At 37.1% G+C, this 25,204-nt stretch overlaps 1 protein-coding gene across 1 annotated transcript; it reads left to right on the plus strand.

Moving 5' to 3' along the window:
- Positions 1-302: 302 nt before the first annotated feature.
- Positions 303-1,547, plus strand: LOC128855419 (uncharacterized). Its single transcript, XM_054090288.1, has one exon. The coding sequence runs from the start codon at positions 473-475 to the stop codon at positions 1,346-1,348; it is 876 nt and encodes a 291-aa protein (XP_053946263.1). The 5' UTR covers positions 303-472; the 3' UTR covers positions 1,349-1,547.
- The last annotated feature ends 23,657 nt before the right edge of the window (positions 1,548-25,204 follow it).

Below are 25,204 nucleotides of genomic sequence, written 5' to 3' on the forward strand. Positions count from 1 at the left end.
CTTATCTACCACACGATTTTCATGCATTAGGCGTTTAATAATGTGCTGAACTGTTGACGAACTTAAATTAAAAAATATCAACTATGTATTTTATGATGCGAGATTCTTTTTCCGAAATGCTCCAAAATTAAGCCACGCTTTTCTATCGAAGCTGAAATCTATATGCAATTTCACGCCCTTACTGTTCCTTTTAATTTTTTTTTCTTTTCAATTCAATTCTTCTTATCTGGTCACCCTGTACTGCAAAAATCAGCTGCACTAGTGTGGCTGTCGCCTACAAAACAGCGATCGCGCGCATCAAAACAAACAGTGCAGGTCAAACAGTTAAAGAGAAGTAACAGTGTGAACATAAACAGCTACGCCTCAGTTCCGTGTTCAAGTAGATAATCAAGTTTTCAGTCCCAGAATTGAGCCAGAGCGTATCTGTTGTAAAAAAATTGAACTTCTTTAAAATTGTGTAAATTTTGTAGAAATGAATCAACAAAATCCGTTTGTTGCTTACGCAAATTTTTCAAGCATGGCTCAATACAGTCAGCTCATGACTTCGGAACAAGCCTACGCAAATGCTGTAAATATGGCTCAATACAATCAGTCGACTAGTTGGCAACAAGCTCACGCAAATCTCGCAAATATGGTTCAATACAATCCGGCGATCAATGTGCAGCAAGCTTACGCAAATCTTGCAACTATGGCTCAATACAGTCAGTTCCACACTTTGCAACAAGCCTACGCGAATCATTTGAATCAGTGCAATATGCCCACCACCACCACACCACCTCAAGTACTGGACCAACGAAACGCTTTCGTAACTTTCCCGCAAATGGCCGCAAGGAATAGATTGTATGAGAACCAGGTAAAAATATACAGAATTAATCAGGTTGTTGAACACGAGATGCTACGCCAGCACAATCTCTTTGTCGAGGAAGAGTTCAACTTTATAAAGGGAAAACTCGACGAGAAACCAGTGAGATTGCAGCGTCGCATTGGTCCACTGAGTAAGCATATTGCTGACGAGCGTGATCCAGAGGAGATTATGGAGTTGTTGAAACGTAAGCAACGTGCCGAGTCGTGTCGTCAATCGCGCATCGCTAATAAATTAAAGGGTGCTACCGAATTGTATCGCGATCAATTTTTGCTCCAGAAAATTGAGCAATTGCGGAAAGCACACACCGAGATGATGGAGAAAATTAAAAGTACTGAGCAGAGGCTTCTCAATAGAGGCCACAATCCGTGGCGCTTGGAGGAGTTACGTACACTTTGTGGTTATAAGGACGTTGAATTCCCGGAGGTGAAGCCACCAAAGCTGCCGACTGTTACACTCGAGGATGTTATGGATACAGATGAATAATATTTGAAGCCATTTTTTGTGTTTAGTGACGTTTGCCTAGATATTTGTGACATGGAGCTATCAAAACAAAAGTTATTTCTGATCATAACAGCAGTAATAAAAACAACATAACGATAAGTGAAGATTTTAATTTAAAAACAAATCAATAAATGTTTTAAGTACGGGAATAACCGTATGTGAATGTGTATAAGAAAATTGATATTCACTGATGTTTTATTTAAAATTTCAGCGGATTTTTTTTATATTTTTGTTTTTTTTGCTGACATGCTCTAAGCGTCAAAAGAAAATGTACACCACATTTTGATGAGTCTTGACTATTTATGTAGTTATGAATTTTTATTGCAATTATTTTTTATAAAATTATAGATATTATAAAAAAAATTTTTTTTAGTTTTTTTTTATAAAAATATAGTTCATACTACAAAAAAAAACCATTTAAAGCAAAGTTGAGAAATTTTTCATAAATTTTTTTTGATTTATTTTTTTTTTTTAGTTAATGTAGTTCACACCACTGTAAGCGTCAAAAGAAAGTGCACACCACATTTTGATGAGTCTTGACTATTTAGTTGTTAATTTTTATAAATAATAATAATATAAATAATATTTTTTATAAATTTTTTTTTAATTCTTTTTTTTATAAACATATAGATCATACTACAATAAAATCTATACAAAGCAAGTTGTAGAAATTTTTCATAAATTTTTTTTTCGCAATAATTTTTTTATAAAAATATATTAAATATATGTATGTAAAATACTACAACAAACACCATATAAAGGAAAGTGTAGAAATTTTTTATAAATTTTTTTTAAATTTTTTTTTATAAAAACATAGTTCATACTACAACAAAAACACTATAAAGCAAAGTTTAGAAATTTTTCATAAACTTGTTTTTTGCGCATTAATTTTTTTATAAAAATATTTTAAGTAGATGTATGTAAAATACTACAACAAAAACCATATAAAGCAAAGTTTAGAAATATTTCACTTTTTTTTTAAGTAGTTTTTATAAAAATATAGTTCATACTACTGTAAGCGTCAAAAGAAAGTACACACCACATTTTAATGAGTCTTGACTATTAAGTTATTAATTTTTAATTGCAATTATTTTTTTATAAAATTTTATTTTAAAAAGTTTCGAAATTTTATATAATTTTTTTTTTTAATTATTTTATTTTTATAAAAATACCTATGTTAAATATATGTATGTAAAATTCTACAACAAAAACCATATAAAGGAAAGGTAGAAATTTTTTATAAATTTCTTTTTAATTTTTTTTTTTATAAAAACATAGTTCATACCATAACAAAAACACTATAAAGCAAAGTTTAGAAATTTTTCATAAACTTTTTTTTTCGCACTAATTTTTTTTACAAAAATATGTTAAATATATGTAGGTAAATAAAATACTACAACAAAAACCATATAAAACGAAGTTTTGAAATTTTTATAAATTTTTTGTTTCGCAAAAATTTATTATCAAAGTATAGTTCCACACAACAAAAACCATATAAAGAAAAGTTTCGAATTTTGTATAAAACTTGTAAAAGTTTGTCAAAATTTTCAACAAAATATCAAACTCTTTAGTCAGAATTTTGAATTGAATTCTTGTAAGGGGTGATTAAGTTTCAAGGGCCGGTGTTGGTTTTGAATAAAATACAATTTTTTTTTAAATTATTGTAATTTCTCTTTATTATGATAATATTGGTATGGCTCAATTACGAACGAAACAAAATATTTTCCAAACAGCCACCGCGGCCTCGGCGGCACACCTCCATCCGATGGTCCAAATTTTCGATGACACTGAGACATAATTGAGGTTCTATGCCGTTAATGTGCCGAATTATCTCATCCTTTCGCCCTTGAATTGTTGCTGGCTTATCGACGTACACCTTTTCTTTCAAATAACCTCAAAGAAAGAAGTCCAACGGTGTTAAATCATATGATCTTGGCGGCCTATTGACATCGCCGCGACGTCAGATTATTCGGCCATCAAATTTTTCGCGCAAATAAGCCATTGTTTCGTTAGCTGTGTGACAAGTGGCACCGTCCTGTTGAAGCCGCATATCGTCCACATCCATATCTTCCAATTCGGGCCATAAAAAGTTCGTTATCATCTCACGATAGCGAACACTATTCACAGTAACTGCCTGACCGGCCTAATTTTGGAAAAAATACGGGCCAATTTTGCCGCCGGCACATAAACCGCACCAAACAGTCACTCTGTTTGGGTGCATTGGTTTTTCGGCAATCACTCTTGGATTATCATTCGCCGAAATGCGGCGATTCTACTTATTGTCGAATCCACTGAGGTGAAAATGTGCCTCATCACTGAAGATGATTTTCTTTGATATTCATTTTGATTTCAACGCCCGTTTTCGTAATAAGCCTGAATACTTTAGCGCGTTGCTCGATTGTGTATCTTTCCATGATTCAAATTGAGTTAGTCTGAGATTGAAAAGAAATGCAGAAAAAACTTGACGTTTAGGTGTAGTTGACATTCAACAACGGCCCTTGAAATTTAAGCACCCTTTATAATAAAGTGCATGATTTTAGTGGTTCAAAAATTGATTTGAATTTTGACAACTTTTTCTGCTGACGGTGTTGGGTGTTTTCTTCCATATAAAACAGAAAATGTAGAGTAGGCGTTAAAGCTAGAAAATTCACAAGACTGTGACCGAAAAAAATGCTCAAAAATCAGTGTGGTTTTTGATCTACTTGAAACTTGCATTTTATTTTACCAAAATTTAATGAGCTGCATATAAAACTACATACCTGAATTTTTAATATGTTTGTGATCGCCAAGTGGACAATATAAAAATTTATAAAAAATGGGCCAACATACTACGATTAAACAACGAGAACTGGTCATCAAACATTTTCAAAGCGGAAAGTCGCAGCGAAAAATTGCCGAAATAGTTTGTTTGAGCAGTGCTACAGTACAAAGTATCATTGAACGATTCGTTCATGAAAATCGGGTGCAAAATCAAGGACGATGTGCCCCAAATAAAATTTTTGACGAACGTGATGAGCGTTTAATTGTTAATTGAATGCTATCGACTTCAAAACTGCTAAACGAAATTCAGCAGGAAGTGGGCAAATCATGTTGCGTCGAAACAGTGCGACGGGTACTACGCGAAAAGGATTTTATTGGTCGAGATAAAAAAAAATCAATTGAGCCGAGTTGCCTTCGCCAGAGAGCTCGAAAATAAAAATTTTGATTGCTGGAAAACGGTAATATGTTCTGACGAGTCCAAATTCAACCTATTCGACTCATATAGAATGTCTTACGTCTGACGTAAACCTAATACAGAGCTCCACAAAAGCAACATAAAACCAGCTGTGAAACATGGTGGGGGCAGTGTAATGGTATGGGCATATACATACATATGTCAACAGCTGGATTAGAAAATTTAGTGTTTGTCGACGGTATTATAGCCAAAATCAATGTATGTAGCTCAATATTCTAAAGAGAAACTACTGCAAAGTGCTGCGAAACTTGGAATACCTCAAGATTTCCGCTTCTACCAGGACAATGACCCTAAATATAAGGCGGCAATAGTGCAGACAAGGCTCATATGGAACTGTCCACATTTAATGCAACCACCGGCTCAATCACCTGGCATGAACGTCATCGAGAATTTATGGACATTACTGGAAACAAAAATCCGCACACATCACATAAGCAATCGAGATCAGATAAAAACCGTAATTTTGGAGAAGTGGACCAAATCAGACCGGAAGTAACGCAAAAGCTAGTGGAGTCAATGCCAGAAAGGTTAAAAGCTGCTAACAAAGCCAAAGGATATCTACCACACAAAGTACTGAATCATTTTTAAATCATTAGTTTAACTTAAATTAATTAAGGAAAAATGAATGAATTAATGAATGAAATAAGCTGTGACATAAAATATTTAACTGTTCAGTGTTTTTGTTTTTTATATTTTTTTATTTAAAGCTTAAAAAAATATATGAAGTACCTTTTTTATACTGCAATTGCATATAAATTATTTGATATTTAAATTTTCTCAAAAAAAGTTTTAGCTTTCAAAATACAGCATTCGAAGGTTTAGTAGTTCGCCTGCATCAAATAAGCTGTGAGCCACGTACTTATGTAAATGTCCACCATGTGCATGTCTGCAGGTAAAATCCGCCAAACAGTCGACTCATGAATGCCTAATTGCTGAGAGCGTCAAGATATCGGTGTTCAAGGTTGTTCAGTAATATTTTACGCTGCAGAAGCAATGTTCTCAACAGTACGTCTGGGTATTGGTCTGCCAGTCCTTTTTCTATCCTCGAAGGAAATACAATCTTCAAATTTGTTCACCAACCTTTGAATTGTCGGCCCAATTCGAGTATTATTTGCTTCAATAATCAAGCATTCAATATATCGAAATGTTGTTCTTAAAGATCGACCATTTTCATAATAAGTTTCAATACTTGTACTGCATTGATCTATGGTTTAAAATTCTACATCTTCCTACTTAACAAATGTGAAAGATTACAAAACAAGGTACCGTCTACGAAATATTCACTACTTACATCTAAGCTTCACTTTTGAGCGGCCCTTTATATGAGAATGTGATAACTGAGCAAACCAAATTTGAGAAGAAATGAACATGTTCAAACATGAAGATGCAAAGAACAGCAAGAAATGTTGGAGAATGGAACGTCTGTCATCTTAGCGGCTATGTATTGACTTTGCAATCTTGTTGTTAAAGGGAACGCCGACTGCAGGTCAATGATCGGCAAGTTATAACCCATCGAGTGCTCTCTGAGTACGTGTGTACGTACTCTCTGAGCGGCGCACATTCAACAGATAGAAGTGATCCAAGCATGATAAAATAATTACAAGGTTTGGCCATTCAAAGCAAAATTGAGAGAATAGCCTTTGTTATAACGTCACAGCGGTGTTGTCAGCAGAATTCTGCTCGCTCATTTCACATGCATTCTTCTAGCCTAGACAGGCGGCGGCGGGTGTTAATAGGGATTACCGACGCAGTTGATTCTGATTAAAATTTAGTCGTTTTGCTTCGACGGTTGTTACGCGAATTAGTGAATAGCTGATTTATTTATTGGATAGTTTTCTCAGTAAAATATAAACCTCAGGCAACAAATGCGGTTATTAGCTAAGCTTAGAAATAGTTATTTATTTAAAAAAACCGCAAGTTGCAATTTATCAAACTGATCTAAAATATCAAAACAATTAATGTAATTTCGAACGCGTTAGTGCACACTTGTGCATTGCATCCAGTCTTTCTTGTTTTCCTCTTCAAATTTTTGATAACTTTTCACTCAAAATAAATATTATTTATAGTTTTTCGGCAGCATCGACAAATTCCTTGATCATCTTAAATTATAAGAATAAAATCTAGCAGTTAATCTGCGCTAGTTGCCCTTAATTCTTGAGCTAATTCCGAATTAAGCCGTTAAACCCAACTTACGCCGCTGTCTGTCTAGGCTATTACACTCTTCCGATCAGTTGTTGTTTACACCACAGATGACAAGATGCGAAACCTTTTTCTCGTAAGAACGCTGCCCAAATGTGCATATCTAACCAGTGTTGCCACTCCAGAATAAATAATATATTAATTGGGTATTTTCTAAACAAAAATTGGGATTTTTTACCTTCTCTTACAAGTTGGTCAGCTCTATAGTTCCCTAGTATATCTGTGTGGCCTGGAATCCAGAATAAGATGATACGATATTGTTTGGCCATCTCATTAAGAGATGTTATGTTATTGGAATGCATCCAGAGCCCGTAGGGCAGCTCGGCTGTCTGATGGAATGCAGATATCTATTGATGATGTTCTGTTTATCTCTAACCGTTTTAAGGCTTCATCAATAGCGTTTATTTCCGCTTCAAAAGCACTACAGTTATCCGATAGTTTAAAAGACTCACTGATAAAAAGCTCTTTCCAAAACAACCCTGATCCTACACCGATGTCCATTTTAGATCCGTTCATGTAGCTCTTAACGGGTGTGTTGGGTGATGGATCTTCTTCAAGCCATTCCAGTCTAGAAGGGATTTTCATTAAGAAACTCCTTTCGAAGCAGAGCAGGGCTATTATCCGCCAGTTGCCGCAGTCACGCAAATCGCCTTTCTTGGGAAAATTCACCACGATGCCTTTTGTGCAGTATGGAGGCAGCTTTTTATTGTCCCGGACGACGATGATGTAGGGGTGCATACTTATACTTATACTTATACTTATACTTATACTTATACTTATACTTATACTTATACTTATACTTATACTTATACTTATACTTATACTTATACTTATACTTATACTTATACTTATACTTATACTTATACTTATACTTATACTTATACTTATACTTATACTTATACTTATACTTATACTTATACTTATACTTATACTTATACTTATACTTATACTTATACTTATACTTATACTTATACTTATACTTATACTTATACTTATACTTATACTTATACTTATACTTATACTTATACTTATACTTATACTTATACTTATACTTATACTTATACTTATACTTATACTTATACTTATACTTATCCTTATACTAATACTTATACTTATACTTATACTTACATAAACAACGTTTGTTCAAAAAGTATCGCGAACTTTGAATTTTCGCAGGTTACGTATATTCGAATTTCGATTTTTTTGTAGCGATATATTGGTTCTTATGTCTCTCACTTATGTATGTCGACGAGTTCGGCCATTTTGAATGTTCAGTTAATTGTTGACAGCTACTTTGCCTGTACGTGTTTCGGTACGTCTTCGATTTTTACCTATTCAAAACGATGGATCAAAGAACCTGTATCAAATTTTGTGTGAAAAACGAAATTAAGTGCGCGGATGCATTCCGAATGTTGACTGGGTCATAGGGAGAAGCTACTTTGGACCAAAGCAACGTTTATAGGTGGTGCAAAATTTCTTCAATAACAGACGAAAAAATTGATGAAGGGAAGAGAATGGTTTGGCCAATCGTCAAATCACCGTTAGAGAAATTGCTGAGGACCTAGACATATCGATTGGCTTGGCCCATTCGATTTCTTTCAATGATTTGGGCATGAGACCTGTCGCCCCAAATTCGAACCAAAACTGCTCAATTTCGACCAAAAGCAGCATCGCATGAACATTGGTAATGAGATGTTGGACTCTGTCCGCGACGACTCAAATTTGCTGCAGCGGGTCATAACTGGTGACGAATCGTGGGTTTATGGTTATGATGTGGAAACCAAAGCTCAATCATCTCAATGGAAGCTGCCGTACGAACCAAAACCGAAAAACGAAAAAAGCGCACCAAGTTCGGTCGAATGTAAAGGTTTTGCTTACCGTTTTCTTCGATTGCAGGGGCGTTGATGCATCATGAGATCTTGCCACAGAGTAGGTAGGTAGGTAGGTAAGATGGCAAGAGTACCCCAGGTACACTATAAGTAGCACTTACGTGCCGTTTTGATACCATAATGTGGACCACTACCTGTGATAGGATTTAGGGAGGAGATAAAACCGTCTACAGCCATCCAGTGCTGTTGATGTAGCGGAGGAGAGGGAAGGGGAGGGGAAAGGGATCAATGCTGGAGAATTTAATCAAGTCATCCCAAAAGGGGACGCTGAGGAATCTCAAGCGTCTAGCCGCCAGAGCCGGACATTTGCAGAGAAAGTGTTCCACAGTCTCTTTCTCTGCAGGATCCCCACAGCTTCTGCAACGGGGGTTGTACGGAATTCCAAGCTTCTCCGCATGAGTGCCGATCACCCAGTGACCCGTGATCACCGCAATGAGTTTGGATATTGAATGGCGGGGGGTTCCCATCACCTTAAGCGTTCTGTTTATATCGTATTGAGGCCACAGTGCTTTTGAAATGGCACACAATGAGACAGACCTCCATCTGTCTTGCGCTTTCTTTAGAAAGAAGCTGTGTAGTTTCCCTTTAACGACGGCCAAGGGGTTACCGATGTCTGAGAAGGGGGCAGCTGGATCCGGTTCTGCCGCCCCCTTCCTGGCAAGCTCATCGGCAATTTCATTTCCCTCTATATTCCTGTGCCCAGGAACCCAGATGAGGGAAATGTTTCCTACACGTCCGAGACGTTTTAGTTTCTCCTTACAGGAGTCCACGAGAAGAGAGCTGGGTAAAACGGTCAAAAAGGAATATTACCTGCAAGCTTTGCGCAATTTGCGTGAAGCAATCCGCCAGAAACGCCCGGATTTGTGGATGAACAAAAATTGGCTCTTGCATCATGATAACGCCTCTGCTCACACATCGTTGCTTGTGCGCGACTTTTTGGCCAAAAGCAACACACTAATGACGCCACAGCCGCCATACTCCCCAGATCTGCCCCCTTGTGACTTTTTCTTGAAGAAGAAGCCAATTGACAAGATGAAGACGGCATCGAAGGAGGAACTGAACAAGATAAAAAAATGATTTTTTGAAGTGCTCCGAAAATTGGAAAAAACCTTGGCACAATTGCATAATATCTCATGGGGATTACTTTGAAGGGGACAAAATTGATTTTGATGAATAAATAAATAATTAAAAAAACACAATATTTGCGATACTTGTTGAGCACACCTCGTACAAAGGTTTTATTACAATTTGTACATTCTCCTTTTGACCATAGCATAACACGACATTTGTTCGAGTTCTCATAGAAGCTTCTAATGTTACAAGACGCTCAGAAAAATCTTTAAAATGGATCTGCTTTAATGGAGGGATTGCTTCTAAGAAGTCCACGATCTAAGGATTTTCTAGTCTGCTATGTTTTCCTCAGAGGCAAAGATCCTTAAGGACATTCTAAGGTTAAACACAAACACAGCTACTTGTGCCACTTGTTGCCACCACTGCCGTACTAACTTTGTGCGCTGCTCCTTGCTCTCCTCTTTTGGCTACCTTGTTTGTTGATCTTCTTCTCCACTAACCCCGTGGGGTTGATGAAAAATTGGCTAAACGGTCCCACAGCAAATACAACAATAATATGTAGCAAGCGCGTAGCTGGCTTAGAAAACCCAAAAAAGGCAACAAAAGTAGCTAAAAGCTAACAAATTTTTTAACAGCAGAAATTTTGTTGAGTGAAGAAACTTCGTAGCAGTGGCACAGGCAACAAGCAGAGGTGGTAGGAAAAGAGCGCAGCACAACCATCGTCAGGAGCGAAATGAACTTGAATATAACTGCGTATGTGCGTAAGTAGGTATGTATGTATGTTTATTAAAGACGGTCCCGGTGGCAACATAAAATAAAAGTCAAAGTAAACTTTATGCAATAGTGTCGGTTTGCTTCAACCGAGGAAAAACAATTTCGCAGCGATGAAAATTTGCGCTTACATTTTAAAAATTCTTTTGTTAATATTTCTTTTATAAATTCTCTCTTAGCCTGAACTGCTGAAATAACAGACGTAAAAGTTTTTGCCTTTAAATATCTTGCTTTCTCTGGGAAATCGAAAATTGTTTCTATTTACCAGCTCTAACTTCCAGCCACGATTTACTAATAGGCCGCTGCCCGCCTCCCCATAGCCTGCACGTGTAACAGGTTAATTTTCTTGCCACCAACCATGCGCAGCCAAAAATATGGCTGCTTGTGTATGTGTGAGTGTTGGTTGTGCCTACTATAATAGGCAATAAAGAATTTAACCGAAAAATTTACACACAGCGGGACGAGCAGAAATATTTTGACTCACTGCAAAAACAAAGTTGTTTTAGTTTATGTGGGTTTTAGGGAAAAAGTATTGTAGAATAAAGTAGAAGAAATATAATTGAGTTAATGGCTGCAAATGGTTTCTAGAAAAATTAAAAATTATGTGATTTTAAAATTTTTGCGTGTGCCGTGAAATTAGCAAAGCGCACAAAAAGGACGCAACTCTTCGCATTAATTCATAATTTCATTTCAAAGAAAAAAAGACATAAAATCACAAACCAGTTTGTATGGGTTGAAAATCTACTCTGTTTCATTGTGAAAATATTTTTCTGGTTAAATAAATCACCAGAAATAAATTTAAGCACTCATAGCATTTAATAAAGTGTTTATTATAAAGTCAGCGCCTTAATATATGCAACATTTTTATTGCGCACAAAATTTCTGGTGTTCATCAAAGCATAAACGCATGTACGCACACACGCACACGCATACATGCATACGTACATACATACATACATACATACATACATAAATGCATGCATACATATACTGCTTTTATAATACACTCTCGCATTTCAGGTACATGTGTATGTATGTATGTATGTGTGTGCATCCACTACAAGGCTGGGCTGAAAAAGGAGTGCATGAATTGTGGTTAATTTCCGTAAAGTATGCAATAATTTTTCTTTGCTGATGGCAACCAGAAATGCCGAATGCAGTAAAGTGCAAACAATTGCAACGTAAAAGGAGAAGGCGACATTAACACATAAATATTTCTGTAAGTTCGCATCTACATATACAAACAAAATGTTATGTCCTTGCAGGAAAAACCAAGATTGTGGCTTTTAAGAAAAATCTTCAGCGAGTGTTTCGTGGGCTTCGTAAAACTCGTGCGAACTATAAAATAACAAAGCAAAACTAGAAGACAGCATTACGCTTCCCCATATGAAGGAATTATTCAATATATGTGTCTTTCAGCCGCATGAGCTACACAAGTAGAGGGATGCTGCTTCGAATCATGCCATCATAGCAGTTCTAATTGATTGATAAATTGTTGCAACTGCCGCTGGAAGCCACAAAAGAATTCTTGTTCGAAGAAATTTTTTACTTAATACGGCAATGTATTTGCGTTCATCACGCGCGAAGACACAGCTTTATAGCTATGCACAGTTATGGTTCTCGGAATTATTGCGACCAAAAACACTGTTCTCACGCTTTGTGATTTTTGATTATTACAAATAACTGTAAAATTGTAGCGCTGATATCATAAAATATGGCATCGAATCGTTTGTGGCCTTCAACACGCGTTAGTTTCAAGCTGGTTCTTGAGAGTAAAACAATCGTTCGGAGTTTGAATCATTTTTTTTTGCTTTCATCAAATAAAATCATGGGAAAAGTGAAAAAGAATCTACATTTTCTTACATTGAAAAAGAGATGAGATTCTCCAAAAAATTGAAAAAGGCGTTAAACAACGAGATCTTGCATTCGAATACAAATTTGATTGCGCAACGATTTGCCGAATAAAAAAACAATCCCGTTCATTAAAAGAAAATGCATACAATTCATTTTCACTTGGAAATAAACGGCAAACTTTGCGGTTTGGCAATCATCCAGAGCTCGAGAAGCGTTTGTACCAGTTTTTCATGAATCAGCGGCGACGAAATGCTCCTGTTTCTAGCTTGATATTGAAAAGCAAAGCATTAAAAATATTTGATGAAATAAAAAAGGATGGAGAACAATTCAATGCAAGTGATGGATGGTTTTCGCGATTCAAGAAACGCTTCGGACTTCGCTATTTGACTGTGACTGGTGAATCATTATCTTGTGATCCAGAAGCCATTGAGCCATTTAAGGAAAAATTGACGGCGAAAATCGCTGAAAAAGAATATGTAACATCACAAATATATAATGCTGATGAAACGGGGCTCTTTTGGAAACTTTTGCCAAATAAAACCTACGTTTCGAAAGATGAAAAGAGTGCTCCAGGCAACAAAGTTTCAAAAGATCGAATCAGTGTTCTTTTGTGTGCAAATGGTGATGGCAGCCACAAAATAAAACCATTAACGATCGGCAAATCTATGAATCCGCGTTGTTTTACAAATTTTCGTCTACCGGTGAATTATGCTAGCAACAAGACTGCTTGGATGACGCGGGATATTTTCAAAAAGTGGTTCTTTGATAATTTTGTCGAAGACGTGAAAAAATTCGCCAAAGAAAATGATGTTCCACCCAAAGCATTACTCTTGCTGGATCAAGCCCCATCTCATCCGCCCGAAGAAGAACTAGTTTGTGGGGAGATCGAAGTGATGTATTTTCCGGCCAATTGCACAGCGATTTTACAGCCAATGGATCAAGGTGTTATTAACTTGACAAAAATTCAATACAAAACATTGCTAATGGAAACCACTATTAGTGAAAAAGATTCTTCATTACATGAACTATTGAAGAAAATTGATTTGAAAACCGCCGTGAACATGTTGATCGATCGCTAAATGCTGGAAAAGCGTATTGGGTACAAGCCCAACAGTTGACGCGATTATTGAATCTAATCCAGACGATATGCCATTGGATATCGAAATTGACGACCCCCTTCTTGTTGGAGGATTACAACGGTTAAATGAGATGGTCAAAAACTATGTGGGTGAAGCAGACACAGATGAAATCCGCAATTGGGTTTTGGAATTAGGAATAGATGAAGGTGATAGTGAAGCCAATGAACCCGAAGATATAGGGTTATTCAATAGGTGCGCTTCAACTTTTTTCCGATAGGGAGGGCGAACGACGCAATATTTTTTATTTTTCGCTTGTCATTTGTAAACTTCATTAGTATACATTTCATCATGGAACGCTACACACTTGAGCAACGATTGCAAATCGTGCAAATTTTTTATGAAAATAATCGTTCTGTTGCTGCTACTTTAAGAGCATTACGGCCATTTTACGGTCCATTTAACAAGCCGTCACGTTTTGGGGTTATGTGAAGTCATTGGTCTACAGTAACAAGCCGGCGACGATTTGTGAGCTCAGAGCCAATATTGAACGCGAAATTGCTGGAATTTCGGCCGATTTATGCAAAAGAGTGGTCGAAAATTGGGTTCAACGATTGGACTTCGTAAATCGTGCACGCGGTGGTCATGCAAAAGAAATCGAATTTCATACTTAAATGTATATGTTCAAACTCGATAATAAAAAAAAAATTAGTTAAAAAAGTCAAACCGTTTGTGTTTTATTCAAAAAAGTTCAAAAGTTGAAGCGCTCTTACTGAAAAACCCTATACTACTCAAGAAAACAGAAACAACCGAAAAAGTCCAGCATGAATCGATTTTTGGCTGTGTCAATACAATTTTGAAATGGGGTGAACAGAACGATGTACTGTCATTCAATCAGATCGCTTGTTTGCATGATATCCGATCAAAAGCTCTTGAAAAGTGTTACGAGAAAACGCAATCGAAAATAACAAAGTTTTTCCAAAAAAAATAATTGAATTTTGGAGCACACACTCATATGTCCTTCCGCATTGATCTCTTTGTATTAATTTCAATAAATATGTGTTCATTTTTCTTGAATATCGACCTTTTGAGCTCATTAATTCCATTGAATAGAGTTAAAATATTTTTCCCTAGGTATTCCTCGATCCACAGGAGAAATTCGCAAAAGTGCAATTTTTCGCTAAGTGGAATCATTGCTGAAATTTTCCAATTGTACTTATCGGGCTTCTACTGTAATCCATTTCCGGTATAGCTATCAGCACCTTCTTCGATTCAGCTTTTATCTCCTCAATCGACTCGAAACGTGTTCCCCGGAGTGGTCTCTTGAGTTTTGGGAATAGCCAGAAGTCACACGGAGCCAAATCAGGCGAATACGATGGTTGCGGAACGATATGCATGGAATTTTTGGCGAAATGGTCACGAAGAACGAGTGGAGTGTGAGACGATGCATTATCGTGATGCAAAAACCAAGAGTTGTTGGCCAATAATTCTGGTCTTTTTAGACGAATTGCTTCACGTAAGCGACGCATAACGCTCAAATAATATTCCTTATTAACAGTTTGACCAAGTGGAAGGAATTCATAGTGCACCACACCACGAAAATCGAAAAAAAACTGTCATCATGACCTTTATTTTTGGACGACTTTGACGTGCTCTTTTCGGTCTGGCCTCGCCTTTAGCACGATATTCGCTTGATTGGTCGGTTGTTTCAGGGTCGTAAGCATAAATCCAAGTCTCATCTCCCGTAATGATGCATTTGAGCTTGCCCTGATAGTCTGAAAGCATTGTTTCACACACATCATCGCGACGACTTTCGTCCAAGAAATTCTGATATTCCGATCATATCAGTAAGGTCTTTAACAGTCAACCGACGATTTTTGAGCACTAACTCCTTCACTTTATTGACGTGTTGGTCATCTGTTGACGTCGATGGTCGTCCGGAGCGCTCCAAGCCATCAACACGTTCTCGACCCTATTTGAAGTCTTTGTACCACTTATAAACATTTTTCTGCGACATGGTCGAATCACCAAATGCCTTCTGCAACATGCTAAACGTTTCCGCAGCCGAAATTTCATTTTTGATGGCACTTCTCTGCTCAATCCAATCAGACATTGTAAAAATCGAAAAATACACTCCTGGTCGTTTGGTAAACACAACCGTAAATATATTACTGATAATGACATTCACATGAAAGTTGGCCCAGATGTTATTAACAGTGCTGCCAATTCATGAAAAAAATAACTAGAGCGAAATTTTAATCCCGCGTAGTTTGACAAATAAATTCACCTTATTTTTTGCCCACAGTAGTAGCTCAAATTTGTTTATGTACGCCTCGCTGAACTAGCCAACGTTCCTATTGAAATTCAACAGTCATTCAAATTTCGGTATTTACCAATGAATTTAGGTAAGATAAAAAGGACGAAGGCAGCCTTTTACAAAGCGTGGGACAATAATAGAAGAGGTGGGTCCATCGCTTTTTTCCACTTCAGAATTCTGGAGGCTTCCAAGGTATACACCAAAGGGCTTGCTATAGCTTTTCGCATGTCTTTATATTGCCCCCCCCTTAGAGATCTGATGATGGTAGATGTTTTGATTTTCTGTTTGCTGTCTTCACAATAATAGCTGTGCAACATGTTGCAAAGTTTTGACTATTTATTTATTTTTCATTAAAGTTTTTTATGGCACCGAGGCAGCATTCCGGAAGTATGGCGTGTAGGGTTGGTAACTCCTATTCACAAAAAGGGATACAAACTAAACTGTGAAAACTGCTGTGGAATCACTCTCCTAAATTCCACATATAAAATCTTTTCTCGAATCCTCGCATCCAGCCTAACTGCGAAAACAGAAAAAATCTTGGACGAATAGCAAGGCGGATTTCGCCCAGGACGATCAACTACAGGTCAAATCTTTATGTTAAGGCAAAATCTTGATAAATGCTACAGGTATGAATGCAGCTTAGACACACACACCCTGTTCGTCGATTTCAAACAAGCCTTTGATAGGATCCTCCGAGACAAAATCCCAGAAGCGCTCTCAAACTTGGGTATCAGCGACAAACTTATTCAGCTGGTCATGGCAACACTAACTAACACCACTGGAAAAAAGGCGACGCGCCTTCCACATCTTTATTTAATCTCCTTTTTCACTATGCGATAAAAAACGAAGTGAAGTTTGGAAACCTTTTTAGTCGCTCAGGAATAACAATCGCGTACGCGGATGATATCGCAATAGTGGCAAGGAACAAAAGATATCTCATTGAAACCTTCTGTAATATTGAATTTCCTGCAAAAAAAATAGTCCTTAGAATAAATGAAAGCAAAACTAAATATCTGAAGGTCAGCCGCAGCGAAGAAAGACGAAGTCCTGAAAACATCCAAATCGGGATATTAACCTTTGAGGGTGTTCAACACTTCAAATATTTGGGAGTGCTAATACAAAATGACAACAGTAGTTACGACACAATACAAGACAGAATAATGGTAGCAACCAAAGCATATTGCGCCCACACAAAATTTCTGAAGTCCAAACTGCTCACATGTGAATGTAAACTCCGCCTCTACCAGTCAATAATACTACCGGTGCTGTCCTACGGCTGCGAATACTGGACATTGACAAGGAAAGACGAAAGTAGCTTAAGAATTTTCGAGCGAAAAGTACTCCGAAGGGTATTTGGCCCCATACACTGCAACGATGGAACGTACCGAATACGCAACAACGATGAGTGGCTAAGCTTATGCCATGGAGAAGACGTCGTGAAATACATTAAATCCCAAAGCTTCGACGGTTAGGGCACACTGTGCGCATGGAAGACAGCCGTCCTCAAAAATCGTTTTCATCAACGAATTGTCTAATGCCCCGAGCCCGAGAACGTCCAAGGTTAACCTGGCTTGACCAAGCCATAGCCGACCTGAAAAAGCTACGAGTTAGGAGCTTGAGATCTGTTGCTACGAACCGTGCAGATTGGAAGAGCACTGTGAGTGAAGCTAAAGCTCACCCTGAGCTGTAATCGCTACTTGATGATGATGATGATGACCAAACTTTGTACAACATTTTTAAAAAATTTAAGCTACCAATTTTCACAAAGTTTGGCCTAGTAAATTAGAAAAAAATAAATAATTGGCGCGTACACTTCTGTTAGGTGTTTGGCCGAGCTCCTCCTCCTATTTGTGGTGTGCGTCTTGGTGTTGTTCCACAAATGGAGGGACCTACAGTTTCAAGCCGACTCCGAACGGCAGATATTTTATGAGGAGCTTTTTCATGGCAGAAATACACTCGGAGGTTTGCCATTGCCTACCGAGGGGCGACCGCTATTAGAAAAATTTAGTAGAAATAGTATAAATTAGTAAATTAGAATATTTAAAAAAAGTTCGTGGATGCATTTTCTTAGCCCACAAAGTGAAAATTTGAAGTAGCTCAAAAATTGTGTTGATCTTTGGTATCTGTTTTTGTAGGCGGTCCTGTGCATTTTACCCATATAAATTAAATTTCGAGCAGTCTCTATATAGAGGGACGCACAAAACCAAAAAACAAAGAATATAAACAAAGTATATAAAAATTAAGTCAAAATTATAAGTACTCTTAATTGGCACAAAATTACACCAGAATTCAATAGAAAACTGACTACTCAGAATTTCGTTGCACGATGTCGACTAAAAAGTTTAAAATTTTGGTGAAAATTTTTTGAATTTTAAGAATTGTACACAAAGCTCGAAATTTTAAGTTATATAAAATTTGTCGTAGTATGAACAAAATTTTTGTAAAGATAAAAATAAAAATTAAAATAAAAATAATTAAATAAAAACAAATAAATAGTAAAAATTTTGCACTATGTCGTGTCACAGCATTTTCTACAAAAGAAAAAAATCAAGAATCTTGCAGTAATTCCAATTTTATTTTTCAAAGGTCTAAAGGCAAAGGGAGTTTATGACTGAATGTTGAAAGTATATAAGGACTTTTCGCCATCAATTAGTACAGTTAAAAGATGGGTTGCTGAATTTAAACGTGGTCATACGAGCCATGCAGAAGATCCACGTCAAAGACGTCCAGAAACAGAAAAAACACAGGATATCGTATTGGAAAATCATCGAGTAACTGAAAGGGATTTAGTAGAAGCCCTAGGCATCCCAAAACTGATCAAAAGCAAATGTACTAATCGTAAACTCTAATAAAACTGAACTCATTTTATTTACTAGGAAACATAGAATTCCAAAAATAACTCCTCCGACTCTAGATGGTACGGCACTGACACTTAGTGATGAGGCCCGCTACTTAGATCAAATATTAGAAAGAAAACCAAGATGGAAGTCAAATGTCGAAGATAGAGTAAAAAAAGCGACAATAGCACTCTACTACTGTAAACAGCTAATACGACTAAGTTGGGGACTCTGCCCATGCCCAGAACGAACTAGAGAAAGCACTCTGCATTTCTGGTACAACGGACTTCTACAAGAGGATATCAGCTGCAAGGATATCAACTTAAATAAATCCTTCGTCACCGTATTTCCTCCCAAAGAGAAATGGGAAACCGGGCTTATTGTTAGAGAAAATGATATAAAGATCTATACAGATGACTCAAAACTAGACAGCAGAGTAGATGGAGGGGACTACTCCGATTAACTCGGAGTTAGCCAATCATTTCGCCTACCTGATCATTGCAGTGTTCTTCAGGCAGAAGTCACTGCCATAAAAGAGGGACTTGCGGTAATAAAAACAAGAGAATTATTCTCAAATGAAGTCTTCATGTACTCGGACAGTCAAGCAGCAGTAAAAGCGCTAGAATCTAAAAATCACTCGTATGACTGTTTTCCAGTCACAGAATGTTTTAAATTTCTAAATGACGTATCAAAATACTACAAAGTACACCTTATTTGGGGGTCAGACCACAGATGAACTTGCTCGAATCGGTACAACGCTTGATCTCCAAGTGGATACCTATTTCTATAGCCACTTGTAAATTACTTATAGATAGGGAAACCATCAACAAGGTAGATAAATACCTTTAAGTTTGCAAAACCCCACAACATGCGAACTAAGCAGAGAGACATTGCCGAAATGGAACAGCGGTCGATTAAAAAGCTGGTTAAGATTTAACAGAGAAACAATAAGAAAAATGATAGTGGTATTAACTGGACATTGTCTGATAGGCAGCCACGCTAGAAGGTTAGGACTCCCGTACTTCGATTTCTGTAGAAGCTGTATAAATACAGAAGAAGTGGAAGCAGTCAGGCACCTTTTATATGAGTGTGAAAGCTAAGCTATAAAGAGGCTCCGCACTCTCGATATGGCATTTTTAATTGATATAGCGGATAAAGCTACCGGATAGGTTGAAAAGGAACCCATAGGGTAAGGATAACTTCCAGTGGTATCACAATGGGCCTACGAAACGTGTAAGTGTGTCATTGCGACAGCCACCCTACCTACCTCGGCATCCCATTGAGCAGTATAAGCAATATTTTCACTGAAGTATTGCGATTCAGAAATCTGTGTGCACAATAGGTGCCGCATTCGCTAGCAATGGCACAAAAACACATTCGAATGCGACTTTCGCAGGTTTAGAAGGTTTTCGCAAGTAAAAAGTGAATTTTATTCCTCGTTCCATCGCTACGGATGAGACGTGAGTCTATCGCCATGATGCGAAATCAAAACAAGTGGCTAAAGAGTGGTGTGCTCCTGTGCACTTCGGCTACAAAACGAATTCGTGTCCAGAAATCGGTCAAGAAGGTGTTAAAATTAGTTTTTTTGAGATGCGAAAGGAATGTGGATTACCTGGTAAAACCATAAATTCTGAATATTATTGTAAACTTTTAGACCAGCTGAAGGAAAAAATTCCTGAAAAAAGATCCAGTTTGCAAAAGGAAAATAGTAATTATTTTTCATCAGGACAAAGCACCGCGTCAGAAGAGCATTTTGACAACGGCTAAAATCCATGCATGAAAGTTCCACTTTTTGGTGCATCCACTGATATACACCAGATTTGGCACCAAGTCCCCATCTGTTTCTAGACCTAAAAAAATGCATGCATGGAAAGCGTTTTCTATGAAATGATGAGGTCATAACGGCTGTGAAAACATATTTTGCAGCCCTTGCAGATTCTCACTTCAGGGATGGAATCCATAAATTGGAGTCTTGTTTGAATAAATGCATTGAAACTCAGGGAGCCTACACTAAATAGCAAAGTGTATTTCAAACCGAAAAATTGTGTTTTTCGTGTCGAACTTATTGAACAACCTAGTAGAGGACAACCCGTCAATAAAACAAAATACCAAAAATTAAGGCAAAATTTAAAGTACTTTCAACCGGCATTATTTCAAATCAGAATCAAAATTTCAATACAAAGCTCAGAACACTCGGATTTTTTTTTTTTTTGTCAAAATGTTGATTCAAAAGTTTCAAATTTAGGTGAAAATTTTTGTAATTTCCAAAATTTTTTACAAAGTTTGAAACTTTGAGTTATATGATTTTGGTTTATAATGAACTATACATTTAAATAAAAAACACATTTTAAATTAAATAAAAAATAAATAAGTAGTCAAAACTTTGCACTATTTGGCGCTGCTATTATTTAATTTTATTTTGAACTGCGCTGAGAGGATATGCTTCTCCGATGCCATTTCTGGAGATGCCGCAAATCATACTTTTGATTCCATTTTCTTTATCTTTCACCAACTTATTTGTATTCCATACTAAATTATTAGAGGCCCCCATAGATCTAACAAGGCATAGAAAAACTAAAATGCTGATGAGAGATTTTTATTCCATGACTTTTAACCCTTTGGGACGAGTGTCGGCATATAGCCGCCCAAATTAGTTGGTAGGTGCAAGACTCGCGACGTCCGTCGTTCTGAGCGGTAAGAGACGAATAGGTACAGTAAAAGATTCACGTTTTCATTCAAAGACATTAAAGGCGATGAAGTCTTATCTTCCTTATAATGTAAACTTTCGATGTGAGACGACGGTAGAGTTAGAACGAATTTCAGTTTTTGGATTTAGTCCCTTAGTGTAACTGCCTGATGAACTAGCAGGCTTTTTATATATTTTTTATTTTATCCTACGCACCATGGCTAAGCGATCTAGAGATCATACGTTAGATAGTGACAGTTTTGACGAATATTACTTTGAGTCTGTCAAGACGGAAGATGACGGCATTACTGCGTCAAGTGGAAGTGAAATCCGTGCAATAAGGAATCCACTCAGGCATTTCAACGTTAGCAGTTTGTTTATAATTATTTTTTGATTCTATGAAAATTTTTTCTTGTGTTTAATAAAGCCTTAGTTTTTATTATATAACGTTCAATGTATTTATTTTCTTTACTGTGCACTCCAATACCGCTCGTCCTCAGAGACTCTTGCCCGTCGGGTGGCTCTGTCCCCAAAGAGTTACAATGTGATCACATTGGAGATAGTTTTTCCAATAGGGTTTCTTCAACAGATCACGCGTGACTACTGTCAAACTAAATACATAATATTTTTCAGTATTCTTTGACACTTCATCATGGAAAGACTTACGCCTCAACAACTTTTACAAATCGTGCAATTCTATTACGAAAATCGACGCTCTGTAAGAAGTGTTAATCGCGCGCTCAGGCCAATACATAACCGTACCAACGAACACTCTATTCGGCAAGCAATCCCCATAATGAGAACAATTCTACATTACTGGAGAATTCTTTACCAATTCGACTGCGTACAGCTCGAAGTGAAGAGAATATTGCGGCTGTAAATGAGAGTTTTTCTGAACAGCCGGAAGAATCGATTCGCCGCGGATCTCAACAAAAAAGATCTTGCTTTGAAAGCGTAGAAAACACAGCTAGTCCAAGATTTGCAGCCAGTCGATCTTCCAAAGCGTCAAAGCTTCAGTCGTTGTACTCTTGAAAAACTCGCCGAAGATCCGCATTTTGGAGCCCGAATTTTGTTCAGCGATGAAACCCATTTTTGGCTTAACGGCTACATTAACAAGCAAAATTGCTGTATTTGAGCTGAAGAGCAACCCGAAGCCATTCAATAACAGCCAGTATAACCACTGAAAACAATCATTTGGTACAGCCTATGGGCTGGAGGAATCCTCGGTCCATATTTCCTCAAAGGTGTGGCTGGCGCCAATGCACCAGTGAATGGCGAACAATAAGAACTTTTTGATACCCTGTAATTGAAGCCCGTGACCCCCACAACATTTGGACTCAACAAGACGGCCACTGTGGCTACTTGCCATAGAGCTCGTGAAACAATGAATTTACTGCGTCGTCGTTTCGGTGAGTAATTTATCTCTCATTTCGCACCAGTGGATTGGCCACCAAGATCGTGTGATGTCATATCTTTGGACTTTTATTTGTGGGGATATGTAAAGTCTGAATGCTTAGTGGATAAACCAGCTGCGATTGAGGCATTGGAAGCCAATATTACTAAAGCTATTCACGAGATGCCGACCGAAGTCCTCCAGCGAGTCATTCAAAAGTGGTGTTTACGGATGGCTAAATCATGGCGCAGTAGCGGCCAACATTTGAAGGGGATTATCTGTAAAAAATACATGCCATGAATGGTTCTACACAAAAATAATAAAGATTAACCAATGAATATGAATTTTTTCGGTTTTATTTCAATTTAAAACCCGATATCTCTAAATTGCTCACCCTTTATTACTGTCATCACAAACCGCATAAAAGTGAAACGTTGAAAATATTTGTGTATGATTCAGCATGCATGTAATCCAGCCCAAAATCGACTAGTTACGGTCTAGTCTTAACTCACGTATCCCATTTACTGCAAGCCCTTCACTGTACTTAAGTATGAAATCTATATATAAATCAGCGGGCATTTGTGTGCAAGTGCATGCAATATTGATTACTTCACAGCCACCTTCCCTTCAGTTGCGTTCGCTTGCGTTCCTCTCCGCACTGTTTTTCTTTTCCAATATTCTTGCATCAGTGTAGTTTTTACGGTTTTGTTGTTCAGTTTTTGTTGTACATATTTATAGGTGTTTCTTGTTGTTGATTTGTTTTCTTTTATTGCCACTGCGGCACTCATTGCACGTTCATCAATATAAATCAAGCGTCGACAATGAATTGAGTCGTTTCTGCATCCATTTACGTTAACTCCGATAAATATGCAACAAAGAAATATTAACGATTGCACTGGAGGCCGAGAGATGTGCGCCGATGTTAAGTTGCTGTTAATATTTCGCTGTAAATGGTTGATAAAAATAAAATGTATTTTTGAATGTGGGACTTAACTTTTTAAAGACTCTTAAATTCTTAATGCATATAAATCGAAGATTTAAAAGGTTTTAATAAAACGGATTACTTTCTATCGATGGTGTAGCTGATGGGCGTTGTTGATTGACAGCTGCGCCATATAAAGTAATATTTTGGAGGCAAAACATTGAGATTTCGACAATGGAATTTCAAAAATCAAATGAAGCAGTGCTAACGAGAAATGTCGAACTAAGAACAACATAACTTTTTTTTTTTTGTAATTGCTTGTCTTTGAGTGAAATTTGAGTTAAAAAACAAAAAAGTGTATAGTGAAAAGAGGTTAAATTTTTCATGCGATTCAATGGCGTATGCATGAAAGATACTTTTTTCACTAAAATTTTAATAGTGCAATAACATTTTCTAAACAATTCGAAGAACAAATTGTTTTGCTTACGTAAGTGGCTCAAAAGATTTGCGCTAATCGAAATGGCACTACAAAATGCAGCGTTTACAATTTGCCTTAGAACCATAAATAAGGTAGTTTGGTTTCGATCGGTCTTTTCATAATAAATAAATGAAAAATGAGAGTCTGTTCTCTCACTAGTACCAATTACTTGACAAACTTATAAATTTACTAAAAAAGCTCACGAAAAAGTTGATGCAATTTTATATTAAAATAAGAGGGTCGTTTGCAAAGTCCACGCAAAGTCAGACAGATGACACTACTGACGCGTATCGAGATTACTTTTAGTTAGTATCTAGCATCCCTTGGGCACACATCCAGTTTCAACCTGATCGGTATATTTCTTTGTGCTTTGCATTCGTTTGAATCAAGAGATTTTCCTTTCCAGTCACTGCAACGCACCAATTTACGTATTAGCAATTGTGGTCGAAGAATTAATAAAAATAAGGTTTCAATTCGTTTCACATCCCCCTGTGTATTCTCCAGACTTGGTTCCCTCGAATCCCTCGTACTGCTATTTTTCCCCCGGCTTGAAGAAATGACTGCCGTAAAAAAGATTTTAGTCAAACGAGAAGTTGATTGCAGACATGAAAGGCCATTTTTCAGACTTGGACAAACCGTTTTATTCGGATGGGATCAACAAACTGGAACAGCGTTGGACGAAGAATATAAACCTAAAAGAGACTATGTCGGAAAATCAAAAGAGGTTTACTTTAAACAATTTTGTAGTTTTTAGTTTTGCACGAACTTTCGAAATGACCCTAGTACGCCGCATGTTTCGAGGCTTCAACATTTTTTTGGCGCGTAATCATAGTGAAGTTAAGTCCGGCTCTAATACGTTAGGGCATATTTTAATTAAAAGTGTACTTTATCTTAATCCTGGTCGAGTTAGTGTCGGCTTTTTCATTAAACGAAATTTCAATTTTTGTTGGTGTTCGGTAAATTTAATTGCGATTTTTATTAAAAAGAGAGTGAATGCGTAATACTTCGGAAAAAGTGGAAAAGTACCTCGATATTGCAAATGGCTCACATTTTACATTTGAAAAATGTACAAGGAACGTTTTGATTCCTTCAATTTACAAAAGGCAAGCT

This window comes from Anastrepha ludens, chromosome 2, assembly GCF_028408465.1.
Source record: "Anastrepha ludens isolate Willacy chromosome 2, idAnaLude1.1, whole genome shotgun sequence".
Classification (NCBI taxonomy): Eukaryota; Metazoa; Arthropoda; class Insecta; order Diptera; family Tephritidae; genus Anastrepha; species Anastrepha ludens.

Excerpts from the sequence above, each read along its gene's own strand:
- LOC128855419 (XM_054090288.1), top strand. The coding sequence starts at position 473 with ATGAATCAACAAAATCCGTTTGTTGCTTACGCAAATTTTTCAAGCATG.